A 17,922-nucleotide genomic window follows, 5' to 3' on the forward strand; every position below is an offset into this window, starting at 1 on the left:
CTAACATAATTAAAGTCATGACAACTTTCTAGCTCAATGTTGAGGAAAACCCTAAGGGCCCATTTTAGACAGACGGACACCTTGGTAGAACCACCAACTCGCATGAAAACGTTTAACATTCCAAGTTTGGTTTGGAACCAAAACGGTGAGAGGGAAGTGACAGAAAGTCAGCGACCTTTTTACCACTCAGCTACGGTTGTGCCAGAAACGTGTAGGAAAACTATCTTCTCAGCGACTTTTCTTAGATTTTCGACATATTCAACATTCTTTTCCATTGTACATTTATGAGCTAGTTGACATACCCAGGGTTCCTGCAGGTAAAGTACAACTGGTCTATATTATTTCAAAAATGGACAGTATTGAAGCTCTACCTGCTATATGGTATAGGGTAATATATCAATTGAATTGACATAGCTCAGCACAGTGCTGATTGTGTACAATGTTTGGCGTCCTTACTCGCGTCCTACTCTAAGTATTTAAAGTCATACTTTTATAGGGTAAAAACCATTACCTTCAGTCGACGACAACCAACTTCTTTATACAGAGAAATGGTCCTTATTTTAATTAATATGTGTGAAAATTCTTTGGAAACATAGAGGTGAATAGTTATCAATGCTGATGGTGCAGATGAGAGATATGTAAAATGCTGATAGTGCAGAGGAGAGATATGTAAAATGCTGATAGTGCAGAGGAGAGATATGTAAAATGCTGATGGTGAAGAAAGACCCCAGATGCCCCTCCGTACATTATTTCATCACGAGGGGGCACCTGGGTAGAACCACCGACCTTCCGTAAGCCAGCTGGATGCCTTCCTCACATGAAGAATTTAACGCCCCGAATGAGGCTCGAACCCACATCAATGAGGGGCAAGTGATTTGAAGTCAGCAACCGTAACCACTCGGCCACGGAGGCCCATGGGGTAGAAAAGAGGTATATTAATGCTGGTGGTGCAGGGGATAGATATGACATGCTGACGGTGAATGGGAGAGGTCAATCGGTGCTGATGGTGCAGGGGAGGTGCATACTAATGCTGATGTTGTAGGAAAAGGGTATACCAATGCTGATATTGCACGGGAGAAATGTATACCAATGCTGATGGTACAGGGGGGTAATAAGTAAAATGCTTATAGTGAAGGGGAGAAATATGTATAATGTCACATGACGTAATGCAGATAGCTATGTTTTGTGACGATAGTTTAATACATGTTAACAATTTAATATTTCACTCAGTTAGCGCAGTAATGAATATTCCTTATTATGGCAACTTACCAGCAAATGAATAAAAGATTTTCAAGATGTTCTCAACAATATAGCTTTTAGTTTCATCGAATGACATGAAAATAAAATATTTCGCTTGTAGCGTAGCCACTACTGGATATCATTTATTTCTCATACCATGAAAAGAAGAAGAAAACAACACATATTGATAAAAACTTGAATTTTCTGTTAATTATATACTCCAATAGATGAAAACTTTATTTGTTTACATTAAGAACTTATGATAACAAACACTTAAGTCGATACTTTTTCGTGTAGGCGAAAGTCAGTTTTCCATGTACACCTGCATACTAGGGGTATGTAGTTTAGAAAATGTAAAGTCTGTTCGAAAAATTATTAAAAGAAGATACAGTGCAAAATTCGGTAGCATTGTGTATATTTGGTGCTTGATACCTCAACAGTTAGTCGCAAACCTTTCCCTTTTGATGGTGCAATTACACTCCGTAATACTTTCCTCTTAAATCCTATAACAACGGATGGAGGGATTGGAAGTTTGCCTTGCAACTTGCCTAGCCGTGCCATAAAAAGTTATGATATTGGTGCTCTGACTTCAGACAAATTATTCCGCAGATTGGTGTATTGATACCTTAAATCAACCCTATTGTTATGTTTAACTTTATACAATCTAGTATGTTGTCACGAAATTAGAGTTTATCTCGGAAGTACTGTGTCATATTATTTCAACTGGGGTCCATACGCCCCTTCCGTGGAATTGCACTCTGTGTATCATTGAATGTTCCATGTACACTGCCGTATGAATACGTCTGCGGGTGTCTCTAAATTTTATTTGGCACTTGTAATATGTATAGATAACCCAGGCTAGAGGGATCACTAGAGGGAACACAACGATATTATGTTGACGTCACGTCAACGTGATATTTAGCACCATGTACGTATCGAGAAATGGCGCTTTCAATTTTTATCAAATATTCTAACACGATCCGATTCATTTTCCTATTAAACAAAGAAGGCTGGAAACAGTGAATTATTAAACAACAATTCACTGTTCTGACGTCACAATTATTACGTCATAGCGTCAAGCGGCGTAGCGGCGCGCTGGAAAAGAACCCGATTGAAAACGGGCAAATATTTAATGCATGCCGACAAGGATGTACTTTAAAGTCCTTAATAACGTGTTAGAATCGAAATGATATATCTCATTTAGTGATTTGCTCTTGAATAAATCACTGTTTGTCGTTCAAATGCGTAGCAATATATCACTCGGGCTGCGCCCTTCGTGATATAATTCCTTCGCATCTGAACTCCAAACAGTGATTTATTCAGCGACAAATCACCGATGAGATATATTATTTCTTAATTCTAACACGATCCGATTCATTTTCCTATTAAACAAAGAAGACAGAAAACAGTGAATTATTACACAACAAATCACTGTTCTGACGTCACAATTATTACGTCATGGCGTCAAACGGCATAGCGGCGCGCTGAAAAAGAAAACGATTGAAAACGGGCAAATATTTAATGCATGCCATCAAGGATGTACTAAAAAATCCTCTGTAACGTGTTAGAATCGAAATAATATATCTCATTTAGTGATTTGCTCTTGAATAAATCATTGTTTGTCGTTCAGATGCGTATTATTATATCACTCGGGCTGCGCCCTCGTGATATAATTCCTTCGCATCTCAACTCCAAACAATGATTTATTCAACGACAAATCACTGGATGAGATATATTATTTCTTAATTTTACTTATACTCCTGTTTAAAACGAAATGTCACAATGCACAACTGTCTTGATCAATTTACACACAAACTGAGTCGCTGTGTCGAATAATTCGACATCATTTGCGCTCTAATTAAACTATTCCGCAAGACGTATTACAATTTCCGGTCCAGGCGTCTATAGACAAAGGAGCGTGGCGACCTACCATTTCACGGTATACATGCGCGAAGAAACAGTTCTATCATATTTGATCTTAGTTTTACAATAAAAGACATATTAGAATCGAGATAATTTATAGCAAAATCGTGCTTGAACACTATTTATACACTCCGGCGGTTATACGTCTGAAATGAAATGTTCTCCGCGCAAATTGTAAAGACAAGCACGATAACAGCGGTATAGAAGACTTCATCATTACAAATAATTATAAGTAAGTAATTAATAATTAAGTATGAATAAATGAAGTATTCAAAAGAAGAAAACAACTTGTACTTAATGTTATAAAACATTATGCTGAGCAAGTATGAAGTATGGCAGTATAGGAAAAGCCAGGATTCCTTATAAAACCACTTTCTGGGTTATTTCAAAGTTATTATAATGCCAAGTTTATTTATTATCTCATCACTTTGATTTTAAGAAAGAAAAGTCAACAAATATGTAAACTTAAATGAAGACACAAGATTAATTCCAGTTTAATAAATCTATTAAAATCTAAGTTTACTCATAAACTCGCATTCACAACTACAAAGATCTAATATGTCTATTAATAAACTTCTACAATTAAAAAAGTTATAATACAATAATAATGCATCAATTCTGAAATTTCCTCCACTTAAAAAATATGTGTCAATATCATCAGAGTATTCACAACAGTTCCAAATAAATGAACATAAATTTCAGTATATTCTTAAACAAATAAATATAACTCCAAAGTTCTACCATTGATAGGACAACTGTTAAATCATAGCAGCCCGGATGCTTTGTCAGAGTCTAAAGGAAAAGACAGGAAATTGTTTAAAGTGAACGGCAATCCACCATTTGCATAACACCACTAATACTAATATGTGGAGTTACTTTATTGTATAGTTAGACATACACAATGTATCTATGGAGTTTGTTTCATGGAGAAAATGACACAATATATATCGCCTACAGGCCCGGTTCCAGAAATATTTTATTGGGGGCATAGCGCCAAAAATGGGGGTTACAGTAGGGGACACCCCACTCATGTTTGATGGTCAGGGGGGTCTCCTCCTGGAAATTCTTTAAATAAAGGTATGAAATTGTGGTCTCTGGTGCATTTCTGATGAATAATCCTACCTGATAGGGGTCTCCCTCTGGAAATCTTTGAAATATAGGTATGAAATGGTGACTGGTGCATTCTGGGGTCTAAATGTTGAGGTACGAGAGGAGGTAATCATCCCCTGTTAGATGGGGTCTCCCCTAGAAAATTTTGAAATATAGGTATGAAAAGGTGGACTCTGGTACATTTTGGGGTCTAAATTTTGAGGTACGGGAGGGGGTAATCCTTCCCTTTTAGATGGGGGTCTCTCCCGCAAATTGTTGAAATATAGGTTTGAAATGTTGGATTCTTGTGTATTTTTGGGGCTACATTTTGAGGTACGGGGAGTGTAATCCTCCCCTGTTAGACGGGCTCTCCCACTGAAAAGTTTTTAAATATAGGTATGAAATGATGGACTCTGGTGCATTTTTGGGTCTAAATTTTGAGGTACGAGAGTGGGTAATGTTCCCCTGTCAGGTGGGGGTCTCCTCCTGGAAACTTTTGAAATTTGGGTATGAAATGGTGGATTCTGTTGCATTTTTGGGTGTAAATTTTGGGAAAATATAATTCACATTTGCAAAAATAGTTAGGTGCAACTTTGATGAGTATATGTCATTTCTTAGCCGACATGGGGAGGGAAAGGGGGGGGGGGGGGGGGCACGGGCCCGGTCCTGGATCTGGGCATGGCCTATCAATTTCCTTCTTGTATTAACAGAATAACTGAAATTGATCAAGCAGTTTTATGATAAAAGTTGATAAGCAAGTACTTTATTATAGCGACATGCTCGTAGTGGAAATTTCATAAACAGATGAAGCACCGGTTCTAGTCAATCGTAAGGCTGACTATATTTTTTAGTTCAAGAGCGACATAAAATCAATAAATAGTATCGTCAAATTTAAAGTGGATGCATCGCCTGAACACAAGAGTTTTGATAAACAGAAAGTAATTGCAAATTGTGATAGCAGTTTATAGCAGGTATGATCCCATACAATCTTCAGTTGGTCATTATATAAAACAATCGTGAAATATTAAAATAATAGTATTTGTGACAGCTTACAGATATTGTTTTAACACCGGAATTATTAATCATTGATCGGACCGGAAACAAATGTCTGAAATTTAATTCTAAATGTTCAGTTATTTTGTACAGTATTAGAAACACAAAAAGGTTACCAACTATGCTTTGATATGATTTATCTGTCCACTATAGACGAATCATATGCAAAGATATGATTATAGAAGTAAGACAAGATATATATTTTATTTCTGTTTAGTCACTGAAAGTAACAGTTCTGTTATAAAATTCTACAAAATTGAACACTTTTAAATGAAGCATTGCGTGTCATAGGAATAGCACACATAAATCTTTACTCTTTCATATCAAGCGTCTGTCGTGGATTCAGAAGAATCGCCTCGAACACTTGTAAACCGAACTGAATCGCCTCCCCAACTACGAGGACTATTTGATCTGTTCGGAGCGTCTGTCGTTGATTCGCAAGAATCGCCTCGAACACTTGTAAACCGAATTGAATCGCCTCCCCAACTACGATGACTATTTGATCTGTTCGGAGCGTCTGTCGCGGATTCGGAAGAATCGCCGCGAACACTTGTAAACCGAATTGAATCGCCTCCCCAACTACGATGAATATTTGATCTATTCGAAGCGTCACAGTTTTCAAGGAGAATTGAATCACCTCCTCCACTACGACGATCAATATTTGATATGTTTGTAACGTCACAGTTTTCGAGGGGAATTGAATCGCCTCGCGGACTACGACGACTATTTGATCTATTCGGACAGTCAAAGTTTTCGAGGGGAATTGAATCGCCTCCTTCACCACGACGATTAATATTTGATATGTTTGGAACGTCACAGTTTTCGTGGAAAATTGAATCGCCTCCTCCACTACGATGACTATTTGATCTATTCGGAGCGTCTGTTGCGGATTCGGAAGAATCGCCTCGAACACTTGTAAACCGAATTGAATCGCCTCCCCCACTACGATGACTATTTGATCTATTCGGACAGTCAAAGTTTTCCAGGGTATTTAAACCGCCTCCTCCACTACGATGTCTATTTGATCTATTTGGAGCGTCAACGTTTTCGAGGGGAATTAAACCGCCTCCTCCACTACGATGTCTATTTGATCTATTTGGAGCGTCAAAGTTTTCGAAGGGAATTAAACCGCCTCCTCCACTACGATGTCTATTTGATCTGTTTGGAGCGTCACCGTTTTCGGTGGGAACTAAACCGCCTCCTCCAATACGATGAATAGTTGATACATTTGGAGCGTCAACGTTTTCGGTGGGAACTAAACCGCCTCCTCCACTACGATGAATAGTTGATACATTTGGAGCGTCACCGTTTTCGGTGGGAACTAAACAGCCTCCTCCACTACGATGAATAGTTGATACATTTGGAGCGTCACCGTTTTCGGTGGGAACTAAACAGCCTCCTCCACTACGATGAAAAGTTGATACATTTGGAGCGTCACCGTTTTCGGTGGGAACTAAACCGCCTCCTCCACTACGATGAATAGTTGATACATTTGGAGCGTCACCGTTTTCGGGAAGATTCTGCTCTTCGTTTGGAACAAGTGGTAGCTCCGCTTGATGATGAAAAATAGAATTCAGAACATTGTACAGCGTGCCTAGTGACTCTGAAGTCATTCTTAATCCAATATACTTTAAGATGCTCAAGACATTATAAAATTATGATACGTTAAGAAATTCAATAAGGAACGGGGTACAGGATGCTGTCATAATACTGCTATTATCATTAAAACATTATCATCTTTCAACAATAAACCGCAACATGGTAAGTCTAGGAATAATATTGGAAAAGCTAAAAGAAATGATGATGGTCAAAAACGAAACATTTAAAGCCTGCGTTCTGACCCGTCAAATTTATTTTTGTAAGTGTAATATTTCGTTTAAATTGATTAGACATGTTTCAAAGAAAATCTCATTACTCAGTCAGTCATGATACTAGAAATGTAACCACATCAAAAATCTACCAAAGCCCGCACCGAAGAAGATATTTCTACTTTCAGAACATTTTTGAAGACTTTCTCCTTTTTATTTTATGTCAAAATCATACATAATTTCAATCTGAATTTTAACAATCTTAACTACAATATTAATAAAATTTTATTGAATATTTAAATGACTGGAAAAAAACAACACTAACAGATTCATCGCTTACGGACAATTTGTGTGTTACGTTTTGTCTATACATATCAAGTTGTGGACTTTTATTTTGGAAATGTTGAACAATACATTTACACTGCATGTAAACTATATATGTAGGCCGTCCTACGTCAATACCAACAAGTAAGTGCTGGGCAAGACAAGAAACAGAAGCTGGATCCTGCGCTTTAACAACTTCTTGTTATTGCAGCACGTCGGTGCCATATTTTATAATAAATCCCCTAAAAGATGTAAGAGCGCAACTCACCGTGTAAACATTTTATGATCTTATACTCGATCAACGGGCAAAAGGTCTTAATTAAACGCGACTCATTATCTAGTTATTGGTAACATTTATAGTTTGAAATGCTATATTAAATGATAAATTGCGTAAATTATTGGCACGTGACGGTTGAGAAGCTATGGTCATTGACCTTATACGCGATACATTGTCTTTCCTAGGAACATTTTGTATTCACTTTATGGATGACAAAGATATTGATATGATAAGCAACCTCCTAGGGTGGCCTCGAAACTGATAAGCCCGGATTTACCTGCGACACATATGTCGTTTTCATTATTTGTTATATTTTAGCCACAGATGATCGGACTGGGAATAACAATACCTGTAGATATTTGACCTCCCAAGTTTGTTAAAAAAAAAATCAGAGTTACAAACCTACATCTTGTCAATCTTTTAAGTTTGACTTTGACCTTGGAGCTATATGCCTTTCTCTTGCGCGCAAGTAATAACCTTGTTAAAGGGAAAATTTTGGCTAAACAATATAAAACATATTATGATTAAAGTGTGAAGGACTTATGGACGGAAAGACAGAAGCAGCCCATTTCTGTGCATTACCCTTTTATTTTCTTCGCAGAAAGCAGGAAAACTACACATTGTATCGCGCGACTTTAACCATTTAGTTTTTTATATGTCATACGATCTGTGAGATTGGAATATACACTTAATTTATTGGTTAGCATGCCAAAATTCAAGTTAGCTTTAAGTCTTTTAATGCCAATATAAAAGTGTTGGTTTTCGATATTAAAGCAGGAAAGGAGTCTTTATAGACTGTTCATTAGGCACAAAATGTCAAAAAGTGATGCGAGTGAGAAATATATGATTACACACAAAATCTTTTAAACATTCATGAAAATATGTGCTGCAACAAAAGTTGCATTTGTCATCTAGAATTATGGATACAAAGTGACTATAAAGTGTTATCACCAGCCTTGACAAAATTGTTTCTTCCTTTTTCCAGCTGTGGAATATTCGAACTTGGCTTTTTTCGCCCGGCAGAGATAACATCCTTTCAACTGTTATCTAGTTCAAAGAATTAAGATATACAAGATAATATTTGGGAACCCTAGAATGCAACCAAGCAAAATAATAAGAGACTCTGGTTAATCGAGTCTGTTCATGATTGCTTATGAAATGTACAACAACCCTTTACATTCCCAGGTACCAACTTTATTGCAAACAATAGACTGAGAGCTTTTACTTACGATTGTTCCTTTTACACCTCTTTCTTAGAGTCCTGTTAGTTACACACACCAAAACTGCCACAACCAACCCAAACCCAACGCTGAGTATGATCATTAGATTGTCTTCAAAATTATCCGAACTGTTTCCGTCGTCTGAAAGACATTCAGTTATAACATTAAATCGACACAATTAAAGGTCATATGGCGACTATTTTCAACTTTTTATGGTGGAGAACGACCTAAGGCTCCTTTCCAGGCATTATTTCAGGTTGCTCGGTAGAACATTCGACTTTCGTAAGCTAGCTGGAAATATTTCTCACATTTTATGCTTACGTCAACTGTGTTCATTCAAAAACGTCTTTATACGTATACTACATATTTGAAATATTTTTCATTCCAGTAAAAGGATGACCAAAAATACATCCACATTTTATAATTTAAACATTCGCTATGTTTCCGGCCATTTTTTTCTCCATCTACTATACAAGTAAATCCAAACGAAGTATCTAAGGCATATATAAGGAATATTATTGTCAGGATACTGGTTATATGACCCAGGGAAGTGCCTACGCCTTTAGTATGTAGAACAATGGTTTGGGTCCAATCGCTAAGGTGACTATGTCTTAGACTAGCTGACAAACGATGTAGAATGTCCTTTGTTAAAGCGTAGAGCTAGTGAGACCAAATATCTCATATATAGAATATTTTCCTCTGGCTACCTTGCCTAAATGATTCGTGTACCAATGATTCGTAAATGATTTCTATAATGAGCTAGACAATTTCAGGGATCAGGCAAAACACTAAATGTTTCAAACTAACAATCTTCAGTTAAGAATGATTAGCTCAAACTCCTATAGGCTTGAGACTCTATACTTGACTGGTCTTTCTGTTGAAGTTCCCGTCAGACAATGTCTTTAAATCAACAACATACGAGTCCTATCGCAGACCTAGATGCTCGGCCTCTGTCCCCTTAATTGAAGTTGCAACTCTATATAATTGCCCTGACTCCTGGATGCTCAACGCCTATATGCTATCACATGTAGCATTCAACTGCTATATAGTTATATCCCCGATGCCTTGGCTGTACTTCGCCAATAACGCTGAACCGTCTATAAGCTGGAACTCTCCTGCTTTCAGTAGATTACCAAACTCTGTGTCTCTGTCTCATCCGATTCCGATGCTCAGCCTATATTTGTTATAGTCCATAGCATTCAACAACCATAAAGGTAAAACTCCTATGCGCTGGCCCTATAGCTCGAAACCTTGTTGAAATTCTGCAACTCTTCTTTAGTCTATGAACTTCCAAAGTCTTCTTTTTAATAATTTATCCGTCCTGACAGGGTAACTGCAATAGTCTCCTTATCAAGGTACTGCGATAAATTATTAGTTGAATCCTCGATGTGTCTTCTTCAACCGCTGGATACCGAATGAGCTCTCTGTCATCTATCTACCTATTTATACCTTAGCAGACGTGCTATTTTTAGAACTTGTTTCTGATTGGTCCAAATTTAAACATAACGTTTTACAACGAGAACTTGCTCTATCAAATATCTGGTTCCCTTTAACTTTTGTATGTGACATAATGTGTGAAGCTGGGATCCAGCTATCCACATAATGAACCCAAATCAGCCACAAATGACCCAATTTCTATTATTTACAGCAAGTCAACAATAATTATAGCAATGACAACCTGAAAAGGGAGTTAAGTACTATCTGTGCTTATGTGTTACGTTATCAATATATTAAATATACAAATCATTCTGACAATTATTAAAGCCATAATCTGAAAATACTGAATGCAACGAAGTCAATGTATTATAACACCTTTACATGTCCTCTTCAAACAATTCTTAGCTTCTTTCCTGGCTCCAATACAGATTCTACCGTCATTGGAAGGCCGTGGATTTTCACACTGTCGGGCTCTCTCTTGAAGTCCTGTACCACAAGTAACTGAACAATCTGACCATACGCCCCAAGCAGTGAAACCGCCGTCCACTGAAATACAAATACGATATTCTATTTTTCAACTACTATTATTTTCAACGTATGGTTCGAACTATTTCTTTATACCAAACGATGAAAATAGAAGTAAAATGTGTGATCGACACTACTTGTTACTTTACTTCAGTGTTTGAGTGCCATCACAGGCCAGCAAAGGATATATGAAACGATTATTGTTTAACCTTAAAACTGACATATTAATTATAATTAATTTAATTCATTACTACCATTAACATATTATAAAAATACATGAACTGTTGACGGATATCAGCATCCATTCACAGCATCCTTATATAAACAGTACTTGATTAACCCTGCCAGTTTCATACGTAACAGGCTTGGTCAGTTGGCCAAGGCCCAAAATAATTAAAGTCGTACGTACCCCAGAAATTAGGCGAACGTTTAGCTTTATCACGATGTTATATTATCCTCTAGGAAACTTTTTATACTGGATGTCGGTCGATCTGAGCAAAATGTCAGTAAGATATTATGACGACTTGAAAAACGTTGGTGTCAAATGAATGCAGTTAAGCCTTATTTTAGCATAACCTTGAACTGGGTGGTGAATACAAAATTTATGTGATATTTCGTATCATAAATCTTATCTTTTCTTGCATGAAATAATTAACATTTTGCTTTGGTTGTTACAAAATGCTACTTTATTTATTACATACCGAATAAAATAGAACACGTTGTGGTTGGGGTGATGTATCACACCCACCATATTGGTACATATCGGAAAATCTTAACGACTTCGAATCATTTTTAAAGAAACGTTAACCACATATCCGCAATAAAGTATACAAAATGAAGTAATTATTAATAAATTTGTTTTATATATTTGCATATTTACATCAGTAGACTTAAACTATGGTTTGTGTATCATTTCTGGACGATAGAAATTATGAAAGTACAATGTAATGCAAAAACTGATACAAGTGCAAATTTACTAATATATGAGATATGTAACTGAAAAGGTGGCATTCGCAACATAGGTAACGTCTGTTTCATTCTTTGATACCCTCGGTTTCTTTCATTTTGCTGGTAGTCGAAACCATTCCAGTATTCAGAAATCGCACGTATTGTACCAAGTCTACAGTTAACTATCCATATGTTAACTTGGTTTATAACAGGAGCCACGAACAAATGCTAATTTGTGCTCCTTTACAGTGATGTTGAAGGAAGCATACAGTATAACAACAAGTCCTAGTGAAAATATAAAGGTTATGCGTGCATGTTCAATAACCATGCTTTGTATCATGGTTTACCTGCAGTGTCATTATAACTGTTAACTTCTATCTGTAATATTCTTCAACTGAGGAAGAGGCGTGGCTATAAGCCGTACTCTAACTAAGTTAGAGAACATGTCTTAGGTCCCGAATACTGTAGGGAAATGTTGAACTTTCTGAAACCGTTCCCTATTTCAGTTAAAGTACGCTTGTCACGTGATAGTACCAACGCTTAAAATGGAATGTTAACTTGTCACTCAAAATTAGTAGCCGAATGCGTTGTTCATATTGGCGGACCATGATACAAAACAAAGCGTTGGGGCCACTCAAATAATGAGTTTATTTCTCGAAATAACCTAATTATTCTCGTGAACCCCTACTCTTTCTATTACTTATTCAAAATAAAATCATACAAAAACTTGTAGACCTACAGAAACTGACCGACAGACCAGCTTTGGATTGATCCAACAGCTACTTTTGAAAGCCCACCAGGTCTGAAATTTATGTCAAATTTTTCGGGAGAAACTGTAGTTGCATAAATGTGTCGTTTCACTACGGTAAATGATAACTTGGAACTTACCAGGGCATTGGTAAATGTTACAGCGTCGAGTTTCGGTAAAAGTTTCTTGTATGTGACATGTCTTGTTAGTATTTCCTGACTTTAAACATACACCTTCTCGAGATTGTACACCTCCGCCACAGCTCACAGAACAAACTGTCCATGGTGTCCAGGTATCAAACACACTGCTGTCTGCAAAAAAATGTTTGACCAGTTTAGTTATTACAAGGTCCAGATCTGTCTCATGATAACTTGCGTGCTTTCCGTCTGTATTTACTTGGGTGTTTTTACTGAATCATGTTTGAGTAATCTTATTAGCAAAGTAGTTATTGTTAAAATATGGTCTACATTTCAGTCAAATAGTTTGGTAAGCCATGGCCAAATTTGCTGCAATGTTGAAATTTTCTGGTTGACAAACAAGCATGAAACAATATGGTTTTAAAAAGCTTCTAATCTGAGCATATTTTACATACCTTCACAAATTTTTAATAAGCACTTCCGGGTTTCCGCCTTATGTCCGCTACAGTGAAGCTCGATGTTACTTGTTTCTTTATTGCATGTTCTTTCTCGAAACTGATCACCAGCATCGCATGTAGCAGAACATTTTGACCATTCACTCCAGCCGTTGAAGCCATTGGGATGTTCTGGTATATGTGTAAACATTGAATTTAGCACTACAAGTCCAATTATAGAAAATGAATACGTGATAATTGATACATAAAGGACAAAATGTTAGCTTATTGAAAATATGCTAAAGTAAAACACATTGGTTCAGGATGTTTCTAAACCAGTTTTCGTCGATTTTGTTTGGCAACAATAAAGAAAAAAGTGAGTCAATCAGTTCTTTAGAAGCAGCCTTATTTTAAGTTTAAACAGAGCCAAAACCATTTCCATTGAAATTTGAAAAGAAACTGAAGTTGCTGATGTACTAAAATATTACAATAAAATATTGCACTGAAGGTCTTTGTAAAGATAATATCTAATAGTATTGTTCTCTTATTCTAACAGAAATATCTGAACGCATCAAAAAGTACTTATTCAAACGGAATTTTTTCGTCTTTTATGATACCACTCGGGGTGTATTTCAGATAAAACAAGTATAAATGTTGTAAATTAGTGCTACACCCGCCCGCTTAGCTCAGTAGGTAGAGCGTTGGTCTACTATTTCAGTCATGTAACGGCGGGCAGTTAACCTAACCAGTGTTCCTGGATTCTGTACCAGTACAAACTGTTCTCGCAAGTAACTCCAATTCCCACATGAATCAGAGGTGAGGATAATGATATTAGACACAAGTCGTTATCAATGCACGAGAACATACGCTCGCCGAGGATCGAACTCGCAACCGAGATCGTGACCACGCTCTTACCTATTGAGCTAACCTATAATCAAACATACGGATTTTATTTGACAGAACTTTTTGAATACGTACTTATTTCCTCGTTTTGGTCTGACTTTTGTGAAATTTGGTCCGTATCCGCGACCTTTTCTATCATGAGCTGAAAATATTCATACATTCATATAACCTTGCTGTACCGTAGAGGCAGTGTGAAACAAATAACGACTTAAAAACGATAGAGGTTAATTGAAAACGCACATCAAAATCTTACATGTAGTTTAGTATGCCATTTTGTACTTAATAACAATGTTATAGTACAAACACTGAGTCAAAACAGGAACAATTGTTGAAGTAAACAGGAGATACGTAAGGACAAGACAAACAAATACTTCGAAATATTTAGAAAATGCTTCATATGGTAAACCCTGAAATGATTTTGATTTGGAAACAAGTAAACAAGGAGATCTATGTGCAGATTGTACTAGACTTTTGGCAGTGAGTGCATAATTAAGGTGTTCGGAAACCAACAGTCCCAAACATTTGTAACTTTTTTAATGAGTTCCGAGTCACACTGACATAATCTAGGTCATATAGCGACTTTTCAACTTTCTGTTGGTGGTGGAAGAGTCTGAAACTCAGAAATATCAACCGAAGAAACAAATCAAGTAAACATTCGTATTAGCCGCCCTGTCCTGATTCTAGGGTGTAAGAACCTTGATTCATAATTATGAGTTTAGGTGAAATCCATTTAATAGTTCAGGAGAAATCTTGACATTCGGCGGATGGATGGCAATGGAATGCAGTTTTGGCGATAATCTATCTTATATTAGTGTTTTTCAATGGCATTGCAGTATTTTTCAAATTATCGGGAAATTTATTTTGGTAAATCAACATTTACTTCCAGTCGTTTATTAACCCGGTAAGTCACATACTCTAGGCGGAGCTTAAATTTGTAAACAAAAAATAATTATTTATTAGTAAGCATTTATCAAATTAAATTGGTCGCGCCAGACCAATTTAATTTGATAAATGCTTACTAATAAACACTAACCTATACATAATATTTGATATTTAAAAACCATGACAACAAAAATCAATTAACAAATTAATATTTGCACGTTTAATCAACGCATATTTCAATTTTCCATATTAAGACTTTTATCAGTAAATATTTCATCTATTCTGATAAACTTAGTCCCTTATTAAATATTTATAACTATTCTGATAAACTTAGTCGCTCATCAAAAGTGCATATGTAATACTATTATCACTTAATTTATCACCATTTAATCTGATAAAACTGGTGTCTTACGAAGAAAAGTGCATATAATACTGTTTTGATAATTAAAACATACCGGTACATGTATAGTTGCACAATGACCATTAATAATGGACTTTATTCTGTGGCTATTTTTTCTAGACTTATGACCCTTAATTTCACAAAATAGGCCATAGTGAAGAAATTTGGTGTGTTCAACTCCTCATACACTTTTTGAATGAATGGATTCAATGTTGCTCAGATGAATAAACTTATCTATATACAATTTGCTTCAAAATTTTAGTTTTGAACAATCTTCATGTGGAGATAGTCGGTACTGAAAATTTAAATGTTTAGAGGATGGCACAGTATTTTGGGGCATCCATGTCAAATGGACACAATTCTTTTTTTTTTAAAGAACTAAACGAAAATGCGTCCAGCTTGTAGGGTGTTTTTTTGTTTGTTTTTGTTTTTGACAATTAGGAACTGAAGTCATTTAAATGTTAATAGCTGTAAATAAGACGTGAAAAGAGAGATATTCAGTTTGCTTTTCTATCCAATATATTTTATACGATGTAAAATCTGCAGAAAACTATCTACAGAGTAAGTCACGGAAAGGAAATGTATATATAAGCCGCACCATGAGAAAACCAACATAGTGCGTTTTCGACCAGCATGGATCCACGCAGTCTGGTCAGGATCCATGCTGTTCGCTAACGGTTTCTCTAATTGCAATAGGCTTTGAAAGATGCGCAGGCTGGTCTGGATCCATGCTGGTCGCAAACGCACTATGTTGTTTTCTCATGGCGCGGCTCAATATTATGTACTTTAGATATATGTAAATCTCAAAAAATGTGAACTAAATTATACTAAATTATGATTTTGGATATTCTAAATAGCTTTCAATCAGCTAAGGAAACAAGAGAAGAAGTTTCAATCCATTCCCCATAGTGGGTACTGGGATACCAGCTTACATACAAAACCTTAACCAAAAATGTACTAAGATGATGAAAGTCAAAATTTGTAAAACACAAATAGAGTTTTGGAATGTGCCGTAAGTCAATTTATCACAGGAAAAGGTGAAAGTTTCAATTCATTCCCACAAGTGGTTACTGAGATACCAGCTTACATACGAAAACTTAACCAAGTTGACGCCGACGCCTATACGAATGGGCGAGTCCAGTAGCTCTATAGCAGAGATAAAATTGAAATCATGTACATCTAGAGACATACCAAGTAACCTGTCGTGAGCGATTAAATCGGTTACAATATACAAGATTTACGTGGTGCTAAACACGACTAACTGGGGTAGGGGTGATGAATAGTGCATTAAGTAAATATGTTGGCAAGGTATATTTTTAGGTTTATATATGTAAAATTCTTACGAAGAAAACGAGAAAACATATCCAATAATGTGTACGTCTTATTACTAATAGTTTCATATCCGTTTACTTTTTTCAAGCAACAGCTAGAATTTTAAAATGTAAGATCGTTACATAGTCATATTGTGTAATAAGTATACATGCAGGCACGCACAACTTATCAAATAAAAAATTTTCCTAATGTGTAATAACTAGATAAGTTAAGAAAAATCTATCTGATTATAAATATAATCTGAAAGTAGATCCTCGAAGCACGAGACAATGCAAAAGTGAATGCAGAGTCGTTTGTAGTCTGTTTAGCATATGAATGCAACATGCCAGCCTAGCAGCTTAAGAGTATTAAATCTTCAAACTATACCTTGTGATTATAACTGCAGTGTAGAGTATGGAGATTTCCGTGCTACATTTTTAGGAATTGTTGGTTGTCATTGTTTAAAGGCTCTAAACCAATTACAATTAATATGAGGCTCAGTCCTTTTGACTAATGAGACACATTTTGCCTTGCAAGTATTCTCCTCCCTAATCCTATCCTTAATGCAAGGTTCAGACAGAAAGGCAGTTAACAACCATGTGTCATAGGTTGGAAATAAATAAACAAATAAACAATATTGATGATACATATTGTCTATTGTTTCGTTTTCCATCTTAACTGCAATCTAATAAACACCTCTGATTCGTAAATATAGTGTAGCAGTATTACAACAGTCGCTTTTATTACAGTTTAGTAAAATTAGTCCTTGCTTCCATTCGACCATAAACAGATACGTACTGTTGACCCTTACTCGGACAGTTAAATCACATGACCTAAACTGACCATTCCACATGAATAAAATACCATCGGCATTAGCGACTCATACACCATATTCGGTAAGAATCATATTTGAGGGAATATACAATATCTGCAGTAATTATTATAAACATGTACTGCTAGTTTTTATCTACAACTACATGTACTTATTTGTCGATTAATGTATTGGTGATTGTAGCAATGGTCCGATGAATTGTTGACATTATTTCAATTGTCTATGTAAACGGTATTTATCGCGATCCCGTTATTGCTTGACCATCAGTTTCTTTCATGTATTGCCCAATACAGTACTTGTATTTTTATATCAGTAGCTATCTATTTACAATGGTATTTTGTATATGTTTCAGTTGATTGGTTGGTTGATTGATATCTATTGGTTTGAGACGATACATGTCACAACAATTATGAGGTGTTCCTCTTCTATTGT

The 17,922-nt window shown here is 36.1% G+C and overlaps 1 protein-coding gene across 1 annotated transcript; it reads right to left on the reverse strand.

Moving 5' to 3' along the window:
* Positions 1–3,649: 3,649 nt before the first annotated feature.
* LOC123523010 (uncharacterized) lies at positions 3,650–16,821 on the reverse strand. Its single transcript, XM_045300591.2, has 7 exons — positions 16,691–16,821; positions 14,141–14,207; positions 13,184–13,354; positions 12,732–12,902; positions 10,746–10,916; positions 8,943–9,074; positions 3,650–6,856 (listed from the first exon to the last, which is right to left on the reverse strand). Exons 1-7 carry the CDS (start codon positions 16,745–16,747, stop codon positions 5,628–5,630), a joined length of 1,998 nt encoding a protein of 665 aa, XP_045156526.2. The 5' UTR covers positions 16,748–16,821; the 3' UTR covers positions 3,650–5,627.
* Positions 16,822–17,922: the final 1,101 nt, after the last annotated feature.

Source organism: Mercenaria mercenaria, chromosome 8, assembly GCF_021730395.1.
Source record: "Mercenaria mercenaria strain notata chromosome 8, MADL_Memer_1, whole genome shotgun sequence".
Classification (NCBI taxonomy): Eukaryota; Metazoa; Mollusca; class Bivalvia; order Venerida; family Veneridae; genus Mercenaria; species Mercenaria mercenaria.